General features: G+C 39.0%; 1 protein-coding gene across 1 annotated transcript in view; it reads right to left on the bottom strand.

The window, feature by feature from the left end:
- The window catches only part of LOC121329794 (presenilin-1-like), a 53,894-nt gene that overhangs the window by 19,919 nt on the left and 13,050 nt on the right, over window positions 1-20,925 (bottom strand). Inside the window, exons 4-5 of the mRNA XM_041275608.1 lie at window positions 12,673-12,814; window positions 43-110 (exon numbers count right to left, since the gene is read on the bottom strand). Coding sequence (XP_041131542.1) covers window positions 43-110; window positions 12,673-12,814 — 210 coding nt within the window. The remainder of the gene's footprint in view (window positions 1-42; window positions 111-12,672; window positions 12,815-20,925) is intronic.

Below are 20,925 nucleotides of genomic sequence, written 5' to 3'. Positions count from 1 at the left end.
GCCAGCACAGCCGAGGAGTGGACAGGTGACTGGTGTACTCACCCCAGGTAGATAAAGGAGAAGAAGAAAAGCAGGAGCAGGGAAGAGATGATGAGCCAGCCATGGATCACCTGGAGAGCAACAGCAGTCGTCAGACACACACAGATCAATAAGGCAGTTGCCATAAGTTTCAATAACCATAGTTCTATATATTACAGTGTGTTCAATTAAAACATAATTAAATATAAAACATACTTAACCCAGGCTTAAAATGACACACATTTACTGCTGGTTTCACCAACTCTGATTAGCACTAGTCTTGAACTTCTTTATCTAAAGGCACCAATAGGCAGTCAAAGATTAGTGTTAATCAGGGTCTGTGAAACCAGCTGTTAAGAGTCAATTGAATAATATTGCACATTACACCGCATTGTTAAGCATATAGAGTTTGATCCAACGAAAGTTCTTGTGATATCAGCTGTCAAATACAGCTTTAAATGCACTTTCTTCTACAAACACTGTTCTTGTTATATAAGAAAGTTTACAAAACGAAAGGAGGCCATTCAGCCCATCTTGCTCGTTTGGTTGTTAGTAGCTTATTAATCCCAGAATCTCATCAAGCAGCTTCTTGAAGGATCCCAGGGTGTCAGATTCAACAACATTACTGGGGCGTTGATTCCAGACCCTCAAGATTCTCTGTGTAAAAAAGTGCCTCCAATTTTCTGTTCTGAATGCCCCTTTGTCTAATCTCCATTTGTGACCCCTGGTCCTTGTTTCTTTTTTCAGGTCGAAAAAGTCCCTTGGATCGACATTGTCAATACCTTTTAGAATTTTGAATGCTTGAATTCGGTTGCCGCATAGTCTTCTTTGTTCAAGACTGAACAGATTAAATTATTTTAGCCTGTCTGCATGTGAGATGCCTTTAAAACCCGGAATAATTCTGGTCGCTCTTCTTTGCACTCTTTCTAGAGCAGCAATATCCTTTTTGTAGCGAGGTGACCAGAATTGAACACAACATTCAAGATGAGGTCTTACTAATGCATTGTACAGTTTTAACATTACTTCCCTTGATTTAAATTCAACACTTTTCACAATGTATCCGAGCATCTTGTTGGCCTTTTTTATAGCTTCCCCACATTGTCTAGATGAAGACATTTCTGAGTCAACAAAAACTCCTAGGTCTTTTTCATCGGTTCCTTCTCCAATTTCAGTATCTCTCATATGATACTTATAATGCACATTTTTATTTCCTGCATGCAGTACCTTACAATTTTCTCTATTAAATGCCATTTGCCATGTGTCTGCCCAGTTCTGAATCTTGTCTAGATCATTTTGAATGACCTTTGCTGCTGCAACAGTGTTTGCCACTCCTATTTTTGTGTCGTCTGTGAATTTAACAAGATTGCTTACTATACCAGAATCTAAATCATTAATGTAGATTAGGAATAGCAGAGGACCTAATACTGATCCCTGTGGTACTCCACTGGTTACCACACTCCATTCTGAGGGTTCTCCTCTAATCAGTACTTTCTGTTTTCTACATGTTAACCACTCCCTAATCCATGTACATGTGTTTCCTTGAATCCCTACTGCGTTTAGTTTGAAAATTAATCTTTTATGCGGGACTTTGTCAAAAGCTTTCTGGAAATCTAAATAAACCATGTCATATGCTTTGCAATTATTATCGATGTTGCATCCTCAAAAAAAATCAAGCAGGTTAATTAGACACGATCTCCCTTTCCTAAAACCATGTTGACTGTCTCCCAGGATACTATTATCATACAGGTAATTTTCCATTTTAACCTACTTGTTATATTTTACCTCATGAGGATAGCCGTACACAAAGGTCTATTGTAAAACAATGTGTGTATTAACTACAGTACTGTATGAACCATTATAGTGTATCCTCTATGTGCAAAACTATGGATAATAAAAAAAATTATCTAAAAAAAAAAAAAACATTTTACTAAAAAAAAAAAACATTTCTCTCAATTAAGGTTTTTTTTTTTATCAAGATAATATTAGGAACAATAAAAAGCAGCCTTTGGCAGGTGCACACACCTTTTGAAAGAAGACATCATTTAAATCAAAATTTAGTTAACTTAAACAACACACATATGTGTATATATATATATATAGCATACTTTTTCACATTTTGTTGTAAAACAACTGTATATATACAGTAACAGTCAAAAGTTTGAGTACATGTGCTTGAAACCAGGTTTTTCATGATTATCTATGCTTTTAACTGTATAGACATGTCTATAAACATTTAATATTTAATTATATGATAGGTGTACTTATATAAGCTGATAATCATAAGTGAATTTCATTCAAAAATTAAATTTTTACCAATGAAAATGTAAATCTTGTCAATTTTAATGAAATGGTCACCCAAACCAAGTTTGTCATTCCTGAATGTAAGGGAGCAGAAAATGGCAAAATACGCTCAGTTAAGCAATGAAAAAAGACCGTCTGTAATTACTTTAAGAAATAAAGGTCAATCTTTAAGACAAAATCACAAGAACTTCGCAAGTGTCTGTAACTGCTGTGGCCAAGACCATCAAACAATCTGAAGAAACTGGCACTCATGAGGACCGAAAACTGTCAGGCAGGCCAAGGGTGACCTCAGAATCAGAGAACAAGTTCATTCGAGTCACAAGTCTGCAATACTGGCGATTAACTGCCCCTGAAATACAAGCTCAGCTAAATGCTACTAGAAGTACAGATGTTTCAACATCAGCTGTTCAAAGGAGACTGCGTGAAGCTGGCCTAACTGAAAGAATTGCTGCAAAGAAACCATTGTTAAGAGTGCAGAATAAGAGGAAGAGACTTGCCTGAGCCCAAAAACACAGAAACTCAACGACTGAGTAGTGGATGTCGGTCTTATGGACCGATGAGTCAATTTTAAATATTTGGGTCCATCTGCCGAGTATTTGTAAGATGCAGAGAGGGTGAGCGCATGAGTTCTGAAATGTGTGGTTCCCACTGTCAAGCATGAAGGAGGCAGTGTCATGGTCTGGGATTGCTTTGCTGGTGACAGAGTTGGTGATCTTCACCAAGTCCATGGCAAGCTCAACCAGCATGGCTATCATAGCATACTTCAGGAGGCTAGTTGGGCAGTCCTTCATTGTTCAGCAAGATAATGACCCGAAACACACCTCAAAGTTGTGCAAGAATTATCTGGCGAAGAAGGAAAGTGAAGGAAAACTCAATCTAATGACCTGGCCTGCCCAGTCTCCAGACTTCAATCCCATAGAACTTGTATGGGACGAACTGGACAGAAGAGTCAAAGCACAGCTACCCACAAGTGCCCTACATCTCTGGGAGTCCAGCTCTTCTGCAGCAAAAAAGACATGTCAGGTGATTTCCTGCTGAAACTTGTTAACCGAATGCCTCGTGTTTATGAGGCTGTTATTAAGGGTGGCTATTTTGAGGAATCCAAGATTTAGAGACAATTTTCAATGTTCTTGAACATTGCTTTGATACTCCTTATGTTTAGTTTTGTATATTGTAACATGTGTTTTCATTTTCAAGTACTTACAGAAACATATACCACGTAAAACATTGTCAATTACGAAAAAAAACTAGTTTCCAGCAAGAGTACTCAAACTTTTCACTGGTGCTATATATATATATATATATATATATATATATATATATATATATATATATATATATATATATATATATATATATATACAATACCATATACACACACACACACACATACAGTGCCTATAGAAAGTCTACACCCTCTTGAACTTTTTTCACATGTTCTTGTGTCAGTGCCTCAGAGTTTCATGCATTTAAATGAGGATTTTTTCCACTTATCTACACTCCATACTCCACACTGTTAAGGGGAAAAAAGTTTTTATTGAGAAAAAAATTATATATTAAAAATACAAAACTGAAAGATCATAATTGGATAAGTCTCCACCCCCCTGAGTTAATACTTGGTGGAAGCACCTTTGGCAGCAATTACAGTTGTGAGTCTGTTGGGATAGGTCTCTACCAACTTTGCACACCTAGATTTGGCAATATTTGACCATTCTTCTTTACAAAACTGTTCAAGCTCTGTCAAATTCCTTTGGGGAGCACTGATGGACATCAATCTTCAAGTCATGCCACACATTTTCGACTGGATTTAGGTCGGGGTTCTGACTGGGCCACTCAAGGACATTTAACTTTTTGTTCCTTAGCCACTCCAGTGTATCTTTGGCTGTGTGCTTTGGGTCGTTGTCATGCTGAAAGATTAACTTCCGTCCCAGTTACAGATTACTATATATATCACACATACAAACAGATATATATATATCACACACACACACATGCTGTGAATCTGAAGGAAAATGAAGACCAAAGAGCATTCTACAGAAGTTAGAGATAAAGTAATACAAATGCATAGATTAGGGAAAGGGTACAAAATAATATCCAAGTGTTTGGATATCCCAGTGAGCACAGTTGGATCAATAATCAGGAAGTGGAAGCTGCATCACACCACCCAGGCACTGCCAAGAAAAGACCATCCCTCAAAACTCAGCGCTCAAACAAGAAGGAGACTTGTGAGAGAAGCCACAGAGAGGCCAACAATCACTTTGAAGGAGCTACAGAGTTCAGTGGCTGGGAGTGGAGTAATGGTGCACCAGTCAACCATAACAAGAGCTCTGCATAAGACTGGCCTGTATGGGAGGGTGGCAAGAAAGAAGCAGTTACTCAAAAAGTACCATCTGAAAGCACGTCTGGAGTTTGCCAGAAAGCATGAGAGTGACCCTGCTGTGATGTGGGAAAAGGTTTGTGGTCAAATGAGACCAAGATAGAGCTTTTTGGACAAAACTCAAAGTGCTATGTGTGGCGCAAACCTTACACTGCCCATGCCTCAAGACACACCATCCCTACAGTGAAGTATGGTGGTGGCAGCATCATGCTGTGGGGATGCTTCTCATCAGCAGGGACTGGGTATCTTGTTACAATTGAAGGAAGAATGGATGGAGCAGAATACAGGAAAATACTGCAACAGAATCTGCTTCAGTCCGCTAAAAAACTGAAGCTTGTGAGGAAATTCACCTTTCAGCAGGACAATGATGCCAAGCACAAGGCCAAAGCGACACTGGAGTGGCTCAAGAACAAAAAGGTGAACGTCCTGATCTCAATCCCATTGAGAATCTGTGGCACTATTTGAAAATTGCGGTCCACAAGCGTCGTCCAACCAACCTGAACAACCTGGAGCAAATCTGCCAAGAAGAATGGGCCAAAATCACTCCGACACTGTGTGCAAAGCTGGTACATACTTACCCCAAAAGACTTAAAGCTGTTATTGCAGCGAAAGGTGGCTCTACCAAATATTAATGTGTGGGGGTTGAATACTTATGCAAGCAAGATATTTTAGTTTTTTATTTTTCTTAAAAATATTTCACAACACAAAACCAATGTCACCTTACCATAAAATACCATAATTTGTAATTCAGTAATATGAGAGAATTGGTCAGGAATCTGAATACTTTTGCAAGGCACTATATATGTGTGTGTGTGTGTGTGTGTGTGTGTGTGTATATACAGTGCCTATAGAAAGTCTACACCGCCTTTCAAAATTTTCACCTTATGTTGCCTTATAGCTTGGAATTAAAATGCATTAAAAAAGGTTGTTTTTTTTTCATTTAACTACACATCCTACCCCACAACTTCAACTTCCAAGTAAAAAAAACATTCTAGAAATTTGTACAAAGCACAGTTAAATGAGGCAGTTTTCCCAGCGACAGCGAGTGGGAGAAGTACAGGCGTGGAAAAGTACAGAGCAGTATAGAAGCAGTAAGGAGAAATTGCATCTTGAATTGTTAATCAGAAAACAGGACATTGGGGAAACACAGCAGCAGCTCAAAGTCCAACAGCCGCGTGTGTTTTTCTGATAACAAACAAGCTGAAACTCGGAGCAGCTGATTCAAATTCAGCGCTGTTCTGAGACACGGGAGAGGGGAGGAGCCAACAGCACAGCAGAACAACACAGTTAAACGAGGCAGTCTTCCCAGCGACAGCGAGTGGGAGAAGTACAGGCGTGGAAAAGTACAGAGCAGTTTAGAAGCAGTTTGAAAGCAGGTTGACGGCTGCAGAAGAAACTAAACTTCAAAAGAAAAACCCTCAACATGGTCTTCAAGCCAGTAATCTGTGACACCTGCTTGATGTGGGAAATCCGAGAAAACCCAGCAGAGCTAAACCAAGTGTGCGTAAAGTGCCGCGCGATCCAGGATTTGCATAAACTAGTAAGTATGCTAGAAATGGAGCTGGAAGAAGTGAGACAGCAACAGGATCTTGAGGAACTGGCACACCCACAATTCATGGAAGTCTGCATCACCCCTAACCGACTGAAAGCCACCAGGGAGACAGAAGGTCAGAACAGCTGGGTTCAGGTAGGCAGAAGCAGGGAAAAAAAGAAACTTCGTCAAACACAACCACCAGAAATCAAAACAACCAACAAATTTGAGTCACTTCAGAATTTTGATGAGCAGAACCAACAACAAGAGAATGAAAGGAACAACATCCAGGACCCCATTGACAGTGGTGACCAGACAGCAAAAAGAAGGGAGGTCATGATTGTTGGGGACTCCATATTGAGAAACACAGCAAGTTCAATTCGCAGTTTGGACCCCCTTACTACAACAGTGTGCTGCCTTCCGGGAGCCTCTGTCAAGCACATCACTGAGAACGTGGACAGGCTCCTAGAACGAACAGGAGACGACCCGGTAGTAGTCGTCCACATCGGTACAAACAACATTGGAAGAGACAGACCAAAATCCCTGCAAAACAAATTCAGAGAGCTAGGAAGGAAATTAAAAGAGAAAACCAAAACTGTGGTATTTTCTGGTATACTACCGGCACCTTGCAAAGGACCATATGGACAGCTGGAAATAATTAATCAAAACGCATGGCTGAAGACATGGTGCACACGGGAAGGCTTCACCTATCTTGATCATTGGACCACATTCTACAACGAGGACTATCTGTATAGACGGGATGGACTGCATTTAAATAACAAGGGAACTAGTCTACTCGGAGAAAAGATCCTCGAGCAGGTTCAGAAGCATTTAAACTAGAAAGGAAGGGGGGAGAAATCAACAAAAAAAAACAGAAGGGAGACCACATCAAAACAAGAACAACAACTCAGGTAAGACAACCATTAAATGTATTTATCTAAATGCTAGAAGTATCAGAAACAAAATTCTAGAACTTGAAGCTACTGCACTAACAGGTAACTATGATGTGATAGGTGTTACAGAAACTTGGTTGTCTGAGAGTGATGGGGACGAATATAATATTTGTGGGTATACACTGTATAGGAAAGACAGGCAGGACAGAAGAGGAGGAGGGGTAGCGCTATACATAAGAAACAGTCTTGAAGCCCAGGTGTTAAACCTGGACAAAGAAAATAAAGCTGAATCAATATGGGTCAGAATAACGGACAAAAATTCAAAGGGCATAATAATAGGAGCATGCTATAGACCGCCAGATTCAGACGGTGAGCAAAATAATCTGTTATACAATGACATTAGAAATGCGTGTAGCAAAGGAGAAGCCATACTAATGGGGGATTTCAACTTCCCCCATATAAAATGGGAAAACCCGGTGGGTAGCACGAAGGATGAAATTGAAATGGTGGAAATGACAAATGACTGCTTCCTAACACAATTTGTCAAGGCACCGACTAGAGGGGAGGCATGCCTTGATTTAGTCTTTTCAAATAACGAAGACAGAATAACTAAAACAGAGGTCAGAGAACCACTGGCAAACTCAGACCACAACATGGTCTCATTTTGAAGTGTTTTTTAAAACCCCAAAAGTAATGACTAAAGCTAAGGTTTACAATTTTAGAAAAGCAAACTATGAAGGTATGAAACAGAGACTAACAGAAGTAGATTGGAGTAAAATAGAGAAAACACCCACAGAAGAAGGATGGTTGTTCTTCAAAAATGTAGTACTAGAGGCGCAAAACAATTACATCCCTAAAAGTAGACAAATCTAAATCTAAAACTAAATTGCCAAAATGGTTTAATAGATCAATTAAAAAAAATATTCAGTGAAAAAAGGCACTTTACAGAGCATTAAAAAAGGACCAAAAAGAAAGTACGCAGAAAGAGTACACAGAACTGCAAACACAAGTCAAAAAGGAAGTTAGAAAGGCCAAGAGAGAAATAGAAATGAACATTGCTAAGGGAGCTAAAACCAATTCCAAAATGTTTTTCCAATATTACAACAGCAAGAGAACATTCAAAGAGGAGATTAAATGTTTAAGAGATACAAATGGCAAAATCGTAGAGGAAGAAAAAAAAATAGCAAATATATTAAATGATTACTTTTCACAAGTTTTTACAAAGGAAGATACTGACAACATGCCCCACATGTCATCCAGTTCCTATCCAGTTTTAAATAACTTTAGCATAACTGAGGCAGAAGTGTTAAAGGGACTAGGAGCTCTTAAAATAAACAAATCCCCTGGGCCGGATGAGATCCTCCCAGTAGTACTCAAAGAAATGAAAGAAGTAATTTACAAACCGCTAACCAAGATCATGCAGCAGTCTCTTGACACAGGGGTGGTACCGACAGACTGGAAAATTGCAAACGTAATACCGATCCACAAAAAGGGAAACAAAACTGAACCAGGTAACTACAGACCAGTAAGCCTGACTTCTATTATATGCAAACTTATGGAAACTATAATAAGATCCAAAATGGAAAATTACCTATATGGTAACAGGGTCCTGGGAGACAGTCAACATGGTTTTAGGAAAGGGAGATCGTGTCTAACTAACTTGCTTGATTTTTTTGAGGATGCAACATCGATAATGGATAATTGCAAAGCATATGACATGGTTTATTTAGATTTCCAGAAAGCTTTTGACAAAGTCCCGCACAAAAGATTAATTCTCAAACTGAACGCAGTTGGAATTCAAGGAAACACACGTACATGGATTAGGGAGTGGTTAACATGTAGAAAACAGAAAGTACTGATTAGAGGAAAAACCTCAGAATGGAGTGTGGTAACCAGCAGTGTACCACAGGGATCAGTATTAGGTCCTCTGCTATTCCTAATCTACATTAATGATTTAGATTCTGGTATAGTAAGCAAACTTGTTAAATTTGCAGACGACACAAAAGTAGGAGGAGTGGCAAACACTGTTGCAGCAGCAAAGGTCATTCAAAATGATCTAGACAAGATTCAGAACTGGGCAGACACATGGCAAATGACATTTAATAGAGAAAAGTGTAAGGTACTGCACGCAGGAAATAAAAATGTACATTATAAATATCATATGGGAGATATTGAAATTGGAGAAGGAATCTATGAAAAAGACCAAGGAGTTTTTGTTGACTCAGAAATGTCTTCATCTAGACAATGTGGGGAAGCTATAAAAAAAGGCTAACAAGATGCTCGGATACATTGTGAAAAGTGTTGAATTTAAATCAAGGGAAGTAATGTTAAAACTGTACAATGCACTAGTAAGACCTCATCTTGAATATTGTGTGCAGTTCTGGTCACCTCGCTATAAAAAAGATATTGGTGCCCTAGAAAGAGTGCAAAGAAGAGCGACCAGAATTATTCCGGGCTTAAAAGGCATGTCATATGCAGACAGGCTAAAAGAATTGAATCTGTTCAGTCTTTGGAGGCACTTTTTTACACAGAGAATTGTGAGGGTCTGGAATCAACTCCCCAGTAATGTTGTTGAAGCTGACACCCTGGGATCCTTCAAGACGTTGCTTGATGAGATTCTGGGATCAATAAGCTACTAACAACCAAACGAGCAAGATGGGCCGAATGGCCTCCTCTCGTTTGTAAACTTTCTTATGTTTCTTGAAAATGAATTAAAAAATAAAAACTGAAATAGCTTGGTTGGATAAATGTCCACCCCCCTTGTAATAGCAATCCTAAATTAGCTCAGGTGTAACCAATCGCCTTCAAAATCACACACCAAGTTAAGTGGCCTCCACCTGTGTTAAATTGTAGTGAGTCACATGATTTCAGGATAAATTCAGCAGTTCGTGTAGGTTCCCTCTGCTGGGTAGTGCATTTCAAAGCAAAGACTCAACCATGAGCACCAAGGTGCACTTGTTTGTGGATTATGATATATATATATATATATATATATATATATATATATATATATATATATTATATATATATATTTATATATAATTTTTTTATATATATAAATTATATAAAAAGTAATTAATTAAATTAAAGTTGCAATACCGGTAATATACAACAGTTTTCATAAAATGATAATACTAGTGTTGGCTTTGCAAGCTCCCACAGATAGTGTAAACAGGATTTATATTTTTGTATTATGTTTTGTTGGAATTTGCTAGCAGCTAACAGGAAGGGCATGTGTTGCAAGCACTCTTCAAGTTGTTTAGTTATTTTGAAATATAGCTCAATCTGGACAGGCACGCACCATAGTGGGTCGAGCCTCATGTCATCATTCTTAGATCTTAGATGCATGTTTTTTATCTGTTTTAGTTTTGACTAAGGACAGAATGGCTACTAAAATAGTTAAAGTAAAATATCTGAATAGGTCAACTCATCGCCCCTATAAAAAATATGAATAAATAATGTCTGGTGCTCTATTTGTGAAGGTTTGGTTTTGTAGCACTGTTTGTGCACTACAGCTTAAAACTGATTGGAATTTATTAATGTTTTAATATGTCCAGTTCAACCACAACCGCACTTCTGTCCATCTGGAACACATGCTTCACAAATGCCTTTCCATTTTAATCCAAACAGCTGAATATAATGAAATTACTACAACTTTTCCACTTTCGCTTTTCTATTCGACTAGTTGATTGTTCTGCTACCCGTTAAGTATAGTTGAGTGAGATGGTTCACTTAGGAATGTAGTCAACCCCTCTGTGCCCTACACTTCACCAGAAGCCAGACCTTGTTGGTTCACCAGTTTCTTTCCATTCCCTGAAGGTAGTTTCAGCTGCACCACAGACACGTCCCCTCTCTGTGTAATGAAGAGACATGCTTCTGCTTCTAAGTGCACCAGCAGGAGGTTTTTATGAGAGGAATACAGTATTCCTTTCTGCAAGTTGCTCATATCTTGTTAGTTTTATACTCTTCCATTGATTGTATTTCTCTCTGAAAAGGACTGGGGCCTAGAAGAATTTTTTCAGTGAAATTAAATATTTACCATGGAAGGGTTCCCCTTTAATGTAACTACCATAGGGTTTATTAACTTGTCTATTGACAAGTTCTTCACTTTATTACTTAGGACATCTCATAATGCTAAACACCACAATGCAGAGCAGCGTGTTTAAAGATAGTGCTCACACTATAAAAAGAGATGAAATTAGGAGAAATACTGTACCTCAAAATAAGCAAAATTGCACAAGCAAGCATATGGTACATAGTATTCAAAACACAATGAAAAAATGAAGATCGTGGAAATAGACAACTTAGTTTCTGCAAATATACCTTATGCTAGTTCCATTAAAGGTGAAGCTTACATGGTAAATAATGCATTTTTGTCCATCAATTGTAGGATAAAATCCTCACCTTCTACAACCTACACCTTCTACAACTCTAGGCACAGAGTTCATTCAAGCGCCACATTCTAGTGACGCACATTTTCTCTCTCTTATTTAGTTTCAGAATTTGCACATTGAGATTTTATCTTGAAAATTAAAATTCATGTGCAGATTTACTGTGGTAAACTTCTATAGAAGATGTGTATGTATTTCACAGGGCATGGACGTGAAATATTGAATAAAATGAAGGGCAAATGTAACACTCCCTTCTAGGGCTGCAGAACAACCTGCTGTGTTTACAACATAGCCGTTACTTCACTGCTGCATCCTCAGTTGTCTGAATCACATTAATATTGTTTTCAATATAATCATGATAATTTTAATATTTGGGAACCCAAACATATTTCACAATAAACCTTGACAGCTCTAATTGAAATAGCAACTGTGGGGACAATCCAGGGCTCATACATACACAGGGCCCTTAAAATGGGCCATGAGCTTTTTTATGTTCTGAACATTTTGTTGATGTTGACTCTGTATAGGTTCTGATAACTTGACAATTTGCACATTCTATGTAGAACATCTTACAGGGTGCTGTAGGACACAAGCCCCTATCCACTCCACGAGAAGTCAGAGCAGCTACTCATGACTGCCTTTGCCACAGCATCCTATAGTATGCGTTTTATAGTTCACACTTAAAAGACGAATTAAACAGCATGGCTAATTTTAATGTGCTGTCATTTTTACCTGATACAAACCGACTGATACAAAGACATTACAGAGGCCTGTATCACAGAGGCCTGTATCACGTTAACATTAACATATAAAATTCTTTCTTTTTAGTTTATGAATGTAAATAGCAAATGGACTGAGTAATGCAACTGGAATTACTATGGAATTACTAAGCCAGAGGAATTCATATGCTCTAATGCTGGGCTCTTCTTCACAAGCCTTTAACTTAGTAGTTGTTCAAAGAATGTTTCTCAAAGTCTGTTATTAGGAATAAAATCAAGGCTAATTTTCCCAAAACTGTTCTGGCCTATTGGAGATTTCACAAACCACAGTAAAGAACAGTTTCATGCATATCAAACTTGATTTTAAACATAACAACCTTCTTTAAGTACAAGTGCTGACGTGCAGCTGTGTGAATGGAGCCCGTGTCTCCAGCAGCCTCACCTTGTAGCAGCGGTACTTGTACAGCACGACCAGCAGCAGCGTCATGACGATGATCACACTTATCATGATGGCAGCATTGAGGACGGAGTTGAGCGCTCGCTGTCCCACCGTCTCAGTGTCCTCAGGAAAGGGGGTGTAGATCCTGCAACACACAGGAAAGCAGGATCAGCGACAGCTCGGCACACAGCCAGGAAGAGGGGTACCCCAGAGTCAAAATCCAGCTCAAAGGAAATTGATTTCACCTCAAAAGTGGACATTTAATGTAATACCACAAAATCACAAAACAATTCAGCACATTTCAGTTGGGAGTCCCTGCTTGAGAGAGACCCAGGACTGGACCACAGACAGACAGGGGTTGTTCAGGTCAGGACTGAGGTGCAGTCTGTCTTGCAGAGCTTGGAGAGGAAGCTCTGCTTCACAGTAGTAAGTGCTACCTCAACTTTCATGTCACTACAGTATATTCACAATAAAAGGTAGGTCAAGTAATGGTCTTGGTAGCAAATGTATTATGTAGTATGGTAATTCAAAATACACCTGCAATTCCTACTTAAATTTGTCTAGCAGTCTGAATCTGAATAGTTAACAATGGTTTCAAAGTGCAGGATCCGAATAGCTAACAACGGTTTCACAGTGTAGGTCAGTATTACACCACTGAGCATTTGGTAGTTTAGGCAGCTCTTCTGTGGCGGTCTGTAGGGTCCAACATTAATTTTTGCTATTATTAGAATCCAATTCATTGGTTACTGTTTATTACCTGTCAGTGTGCACTCTGCTTCATTAGAAATAAGGCCTTGTTGGCTCTTCAGTTGGATTACATTCCCTATGGGTAGCTTCTGCTGCAGACACACAACCTTCTTGTCACGCTATAAAAACAGATTCTCTTGCTCTTGCTGTACCAGGAGCAGTTTTTAACATAGTGTGAAAGCTCAGCTGCAGATCAGGGAAGGTGAATGTTTTACAGGACATACCTTCAGAGCTCAGTGTCAACACTGACTTATTGACTGACATCATTATTAAACCGACTGGCTAACAAAACAGCTGCATGAATTCTCCAAACCATGCACATCCATATCAATATATAGGTGAATAAATTCTCCAAACCATGCACATTCATACCACTATATAGGTGAATAAATTCTCCAAACCATGCACATTCATACCACTATATAGGTCACAAATGTGGAGTTTTGAAACAAACACACATTTTAGCAAGTCTGTATTTTAATTTTAAACCCTGGTGATCTCTGGTACTACACTAGGTTGAAGAAATATTTGTTTGCAAAAAATGCTTTCAGATTATCTTGCACTTCCTGTGTCATTTCAGGTGGCGAGTGAAATCCCCACCCCTTCAGGGCCTCCTTCCCAGTCAGTAACCATGCGGACCACAAAGACAGTAGTAAAGCAGTAACAGACTTCCTGGAAGGCAAGGCATAGAAACTGAGAATGTTCTTTAACCAAGTTTAGTGTTTTGCTTGAACATGAGTTTCTTGCACAACTGCACATTCGAGACCTACATAGTCAGTGCAGAACAGGCAAGATTAAGTTATTCTGTTAGCTGCTACCACTTTAAATATCTGTAATTCTACTGCTTAATTTGACTAATGATGTGGTTCTGGGTGCCACAACTACAAACACTGTGTCATTTCGTAGTGCTTTCAAGTGTTAAGGGCAGTGCTTAAATGATTGGAATGTTCTCAGCATTCTAGTAATGTTAAAATGTCTTTAGCCTAAAGAAGCCAACCCCTTTCAAACAATCCTGACTAGACTTGCTGGTAGTCAAGTCCACCTAGTGTGAGCGCTGGTTAGTGCGGCACTCCACATAGGACAGGGCTGCTCCATTTCATAAACATTTAAACCTTAATAAATATGTGTTAAAACAGTTTTCATTAGGCCTTTTAAGATGTTTAATTTAAAACCCATCACAGAACTCACTAGAGTTCTGATTTTCACACACACACACTCACTCACACACACACACAGACCCCTGACCAATTCTCTCATATTACTGTATTACAAATGGTACATCGAAATTTCGTTGTGTTCGATATTTTATTTTAAAACACTTAAACTCAAAAACAATTACTGTAAGGTGACACTGGTTTTATGTTGGGAAATATTTAAGAAAAATACAAAACTGAAATGTCTTGCTTGCATAAGTATTCAACCCCCACACATTAATATTTGGTAGAGCCACCTTTCGCTGCAATAAGAGCTTTAAGTCTTTTGGTGTAAGTATGTACCAGCTTTGCACACAGAGTCAGAGTGATTTTGGCCCATTCTTCTTGTCAGATTTGCTCCAGGTTGTTCAGGTTGGTTGGACAACGCTTGTGGACCGCAATTTTCAAATAGTGCCACAGATTCTCAATGGGATTGAGATCAGGATGTTGACTGGGCCACTGTAGTGTGACAACCGCCCCATATGTGCTGCAATAAGCGCAGCCTCTGCTGTATTCTTAAATGAAAAGCAGTAAGCCTGGCCAGGTCAGCTCGATTTCTGATATTCAAATATTCATGTTTTCAGATTTGTTCTGTGATTTTTTTTTTTTTTTTTTTTTTTTTTTAAATTAAGATTGCCTAGTTTTTTTAAAGAAACTCTCCAGGCATTGATTTAAATGCATAAAAGCATGTTCAAAGAGGGCGCTTTTTCTCTCTCTGACTCACTCTTGCCGTTCTTATTTTATTAGAACTTTTGGTAGATGAGGAGTTTAATTTTGTTAGTCTGTGTTTTAAAGGCATTTCTATTCATTTGTTCAGCAGTATTTTATTTTGCTATTTGAGTCAAAATCTTCTGCAGTGTTTAGATTTTGCTACGTGCACAGCCAAGCTAACTGTTTCTTTTTTCTGTATTGTGTTTTTTTTTCTTCTTGGTTATTTTGTGACTTTTCTTGTGCTGATTTGAATCCTTGTCTTCCCAGCAACAGCGAGTGGAAGCTACAGCGAGTGTGAGAAGTACAGGCGTGGAAAAGTACAGAGCAGTTTAGAAGCAGTTTGAAAGCAGGCTGACAGCTGCAGAAGAAACTAAACTTCAAAAAAAACCCTTCAACATGGTCTTCAAGCCAGTAATCTGTGACACCTGCTTGATGTGGGAAATCCGAGAGAACCCAGCAGAGCTAAACCAAGTATGCGTAAAGTGCCGCGCAATCCAGGATTTGCATAAACTAGTAAGTATGCTAGAAAAGGAGCTGGAAGAAGTGAGACAGCAACAGGATCTTGAGGAACTGGCACACCCACAATTCATGGAAGTCTGCATCACCCCTAACCGACTGAAAGCCACCAGGGAGATAGAAGGTCAGAACAGCTGGGTTCAGGTAGACAGAAGCAGGGAAAAAAAGAAACTTCGTCAAACACAACCACCAGAAATCAAAACAACCAACAGATCTGAGTCATTTCAGAATTTTGATGAGCAGAACCAACAACAAGAGAATGAAAGGAACAACATTCAGGATCCCATTGACAGTGGTGACCAGACAGCAAAAAGAAGGGAGGTCATGATTGTTGGGGACTCCATATTGAGAAACACAGCAAGTTCAATTCGCAGTTTGGACCCCCTTACTACAACAGTGTGCTGCCTTCCGGGAGCCTCGGTCAAGCACATCACTGAGAACGTGGACAGGCTCCTAGAACGAACAGGAGACGACCCGGTAGTAGTCGTCCATATCGGTACAAACAACATTGGAAGAGACAGACCAAAATCCCTGCAAAACAAATTCAGAGAGCTAGGAAGGAAATTAAAAGAGAAAAACAAAACTGTGGTATTTTCTGGTATACTGCCGGCACCTTGCAAAGGACCACATGGACAGCTGGAAATAATTAATCAAAACGCATGGCTGAAGACGTGGTGCACACGGGAAGGCTTCACCTATCTTGATCATTGGACCACATTCTACAACAAGGACTATCTGTATAGACGGGATGGACTGCACTTAAATAACAAGGGAACCAGTCTACTCGGAGAAAAGATCCTCGAGCAGGTTCAGAAGCATTTAAACTAGAAAGGAAGGGGGGAGAAATCAACAAAAAAACAGAAGGGAGACCGCATCAAAACATAAGAACATAAGAACATAAGAAAGTTTACAAACGAGAGGAGGCCATTCGGCCCATCTTGCTCGTTTGGTTGTTAGTAGCTTATTGATCCCAAAATCTCATCAAGCAGCTTCTTGAAGGATCCCAGGGTGTCAGCTTCAACAACATTCTTGTTCAAGAAACAACAAGAACAACAACTCAGGTAAGACAACCATTAAATGTATTTATCTAAATGCTAGAAGTATCAGAAACAAAATTCTAGAACTTGAAGCTACTGCACTAACAGGTAACTATGATGTGATAGGTGTTACAGAAACTTGGTTGTCTGAGAGTGATGGGGACAAATATAATATTTGTGGGTATACACTGTATAGGAAAGACAGGCAGGACAGAAGAGGAGGAGGGGTAGCGCTATACATAAGAAACAGTCTTGAAGCCCAGGTGTTAAACCTGGACAAAGAAAATAAAGCCGAATCAATATGGGTCAGAATAACGGACAAAAATTCAAAGGGCATAATAATAGGAGCATGCTATAGACCGCCAGATTCAGACGGTGAGCACAATAATCTGTTATACAATGACATTAGAAATGCGTGTAGCAAAGGAGAAGCCATACTAATGGGGGATTTCAACTTCCCCCATATAAAATGGGAAAACCCGGTGGGTAGCACGAAGGATGAAATTGAAATGGTGGAAATGACAAATGACTGCTTCCTAACACAATTTGTCAAGGCACCGACTAGAGGGGAGGCATGCCTTGATTTAGTCTTTTCAAATAACGAAGATAGAATAACTAAAACAGAGGTCAGAGAACCACTGGCAAACTCAGACCACAACATGGTCTCATTTGAAGTGTTTTTTAAATCCCCAAAAGTAATGACTAAAGCTAAGGTTTACAATTTTAGAAAAGCAAACTATGAAGGTATGAAACAGAGACTAACAGAAGTAGATTGGAGTAAAATAGAGAAAACACCCACAGAAGAAGGATGGTTGTTCTTCAAAAATGTAGTACTAGAGGTGCAAAACAATTATATCCCTAAAGTAGACAAATCTAAATGTAAAACTAAATTGCCAAAATGGTTTAATAGATCAATTAAAAAAAATATTCAGCGAAAAAAGGCACTTTACAGAGCATTAAAAAAGGACCAAAAAGAAAGTACACAGAAAGAGTACACAGAACTGCAAACGCAAGTCAAAAAGGAAGTTAGAAAGGCCAAGAGAGAAATAGAAATGAACATTGCTAAGGGAGCTAAAACCAATTCCAAAATGTTTTTCCAATATTACAACAGCAAGAGAACATTCAAAGAGGAGATTAAATGTTTAAGAGATACAAATGGCAAAATCGTAGATGAAGAAAAAAAAAATAGCAAATATATTAAATGATTACTTTTCACAAGTTTTTACAAAGGAAGATACTGACAACATGCCCCACATGTCATCCAGTTCCTATCCAGTTTTAAATAACTTTAGCATAACTGAGGCAGAAGTGTTAAAGGGACTAGGAGCTCTTAAAATAAACAAATCCCCTGGGCCGGATGAGATCCTCCCAGTAGTACTCAAAGAAATGAAAGAAGTAATTTACAAACCGCTAACCAAGATCATGCAGCAGTCTCTTGACACAGGGGTGGTACCGACAGACTGGAAAATTGCAAACGTAATACCGATCCACAAAAAGGGAAACAAAACTGAACCAGGTAACTACAGACCAGTAAGCCTGACTTCTATTATATGCAAACTTATGGAAACTATAATAAGATCCAAAATGGAAAATTACCTATATGGTAACAGGGTCCTGGGAGACAGTCAACATGGTTTTAGGAAAGGGAGATCGTGTCTAACTAACTTGCTTGATTTTTTTGAGGATGCAACATCGATAATGGATAATTGCAAAGCATATGACATGGTTTATTTAGATTTCCAGAAAGCTTTTGACAAAGTCCCGCACAAAAGATTAATTCTCAAACTGAACACAGTTGGGATTCAAGGAAACGCATGTACATGGATTAGGGAGTGGTTAACATGTAGAAAACAGAAAGTACTGATTAGAGGAAAAACCTGAGAATGGAGTGTGGTAACCAGCAGTGTACCACAGGGATCAGTATTAGGTCCTCTGCTATTCCTAATCTACATTAATGATTTAGATTCTGGTATAGTAAGCAAACTTGTTAAATTTGCAGATGACACAAAAATAGGAGGAGTGGCAAACACTGTTGCAGCAGCAAAGGTCATTCAAAATGATCTAGACAAGATTCAGAACTGGGCAGACACATGGCAAATTACATTTAATAGAGAAAAGTGTAAGGTACTGCATGCAGGAAATAAAAATGTACATTATAAATATCATACGGGAGATATTGAAATTGGAGAAGGAATCTATGAAAAAGACCTAGGAGTTTTTGTTGACTCAGAAATGTCTTCATCTAGACAATGTGGGGAAGCTATAATAAAAGCTAACAAGATGCTCGGATACATTGTGAAAAGTGTTGAATTTAAATCAAGGGAAGTAATGTTAAAACTGTACAATGCACTAGTAAGACCTCATCTTGAATATTGTGTGCAGTTCTGGTCACCTCGCTATAAAAAAGATATTGCTGCTCTAGAAAGAGTGCAAAGAAGAGCGACCAGAATTATTCCGGGCTTAAAAGGCATGGAATCAGGAATCTGTTCAGTCTTGAACAAAGAAGACTACGTGGTGACCTAATTCAAGCATTCAAAATTCTAAAAGGTATTGACAGTGTCGACCCAAGGGACTTTTTCAGCCTGAAAAAAGAAACAAGGACCAGAGGTCACAAATGGAGTTTAGACAAAGGGGCATTCAGAACAGAAAATAGGAGGCACTTTTTTACACAGAGAATTGTGAGGGTCTGGAATTAACTCCCCAGTAATGTTGTTGAAGCTGACACCCTGGGATCCTTCAAGAAGCTGCTTGATGAGATTTTGGGATCAATAAGCTACTAACAACCAAACAAGCAAGATGGGCCGAATGGCCTCCTCTCGTTTGTAAACTTTCTTATGTTCTTATGTTCTTGTTTTTTTTGCTGAGGAATACTGTTTCTGGACTTATAAAACTATATAATTTAAAGGAATTTGAAGGAAAGACCTGTACATAGTGGATTGCAAACAACATCTGGGTGAGATCAAACCTTTTTTTGTGCAGTTTTTCTTGAATGGCCATTTTGTTTTTTCACTGGATTCTTGATTTCTTTTGGAGTATTTCATGAAACTTTTCTTTTTGGCTTTGTTTTGTTTTTCATGAAGAAGACTGAACTGTGGTTAGATTATAATTAACCACTCTCTGCTACCAACTGAACTATGGTTAAATTATATATTTTAATTAATCTTATCTACTTACCTTTTATTGGCAATTGCTGGTTAAACCAATTTACACTTTATGCCTTGTGTGCGTCTGCTTTGCAAGTGTTGATAGTATTTGCTGTTATAAAAGCTGTTGGTTTGAGTTGGTACAATGATCAAGAGGGAGTGGAATGGACAGAAAGAATACTGGGCTAAGGTGAACAGCAACGCGGCCACCGACCATCCAGACATGAAGGGGAGTAAGAAATTGAGAAAGCCAGCCGAGTTGAGCGTGGTGCGTAATATTCTTAGATCCACAGCAGATATGCCCGCACCCTCAGGGTTAACCCTGTTGGTGGTGAAGATAGAAATCCGTGAAAACCAGCCTTCCTGCATTACTGGATACTGGTTGAACATTTACATTAATGAAGAACCAGCTCTGGCAGAAAATTCAGAAGCCCAGTGATATTGTATATCCATGTGAAGACCAGGCGTTTGTCTTGGCTGATGGTCAGGCTCATCCCTCGCTGGGGAAAACACGTCTCACCTTGGATTTTCACAATGACATTTGGATGATTGACACCTACATCATGGCAGATAATCACCTTGCTTTTCCATTGATCTTGGGGCTGGATTTTTTAAGGAAAACTAATACCCAGATCGATTTACGAAGAGGCCGCTATGGAGTCAAAGGACAAGCTGGCTATAAATATTATCCCTTTTTACCTAAGGTGGAGTGGGAGTCCTCTTGGAACATGCAGACCAAGTTTGATGTGTCCCAGGTAAATCTTTATTTAGCAGTTTCAAGGAAGACCTTGTCACCTACCGGACTTATTCCTTTGAAGGAGGATACCATCGCTGAGCCCAAATCTTTGGTTACACGAGCAGATTTGCAGTGCCTCATGGAAGGGTGGCCTTAGGTGTGCACCTCTTGCC

This window comes from Polyodon spathula, chromosome 17 (assembly GCF_017654505.1).
Source record: "Polyodon spathula isolate WHYD16114869_AA chromosome 17, ASM1765450v1, whole genome shotgun sequence".
Lineage (NCBI taxonomy): Eukaryota > Metazoa > Chordata > Actinopteri > Acipenseriformes > Polyodontidae > Polyodon > Polyodon spathula.
The sequence above is the reverse complement of the archived record's forward strand: the minus strand, read 5'-3'. Positions and strand labels throughout refer to the sequence as shown.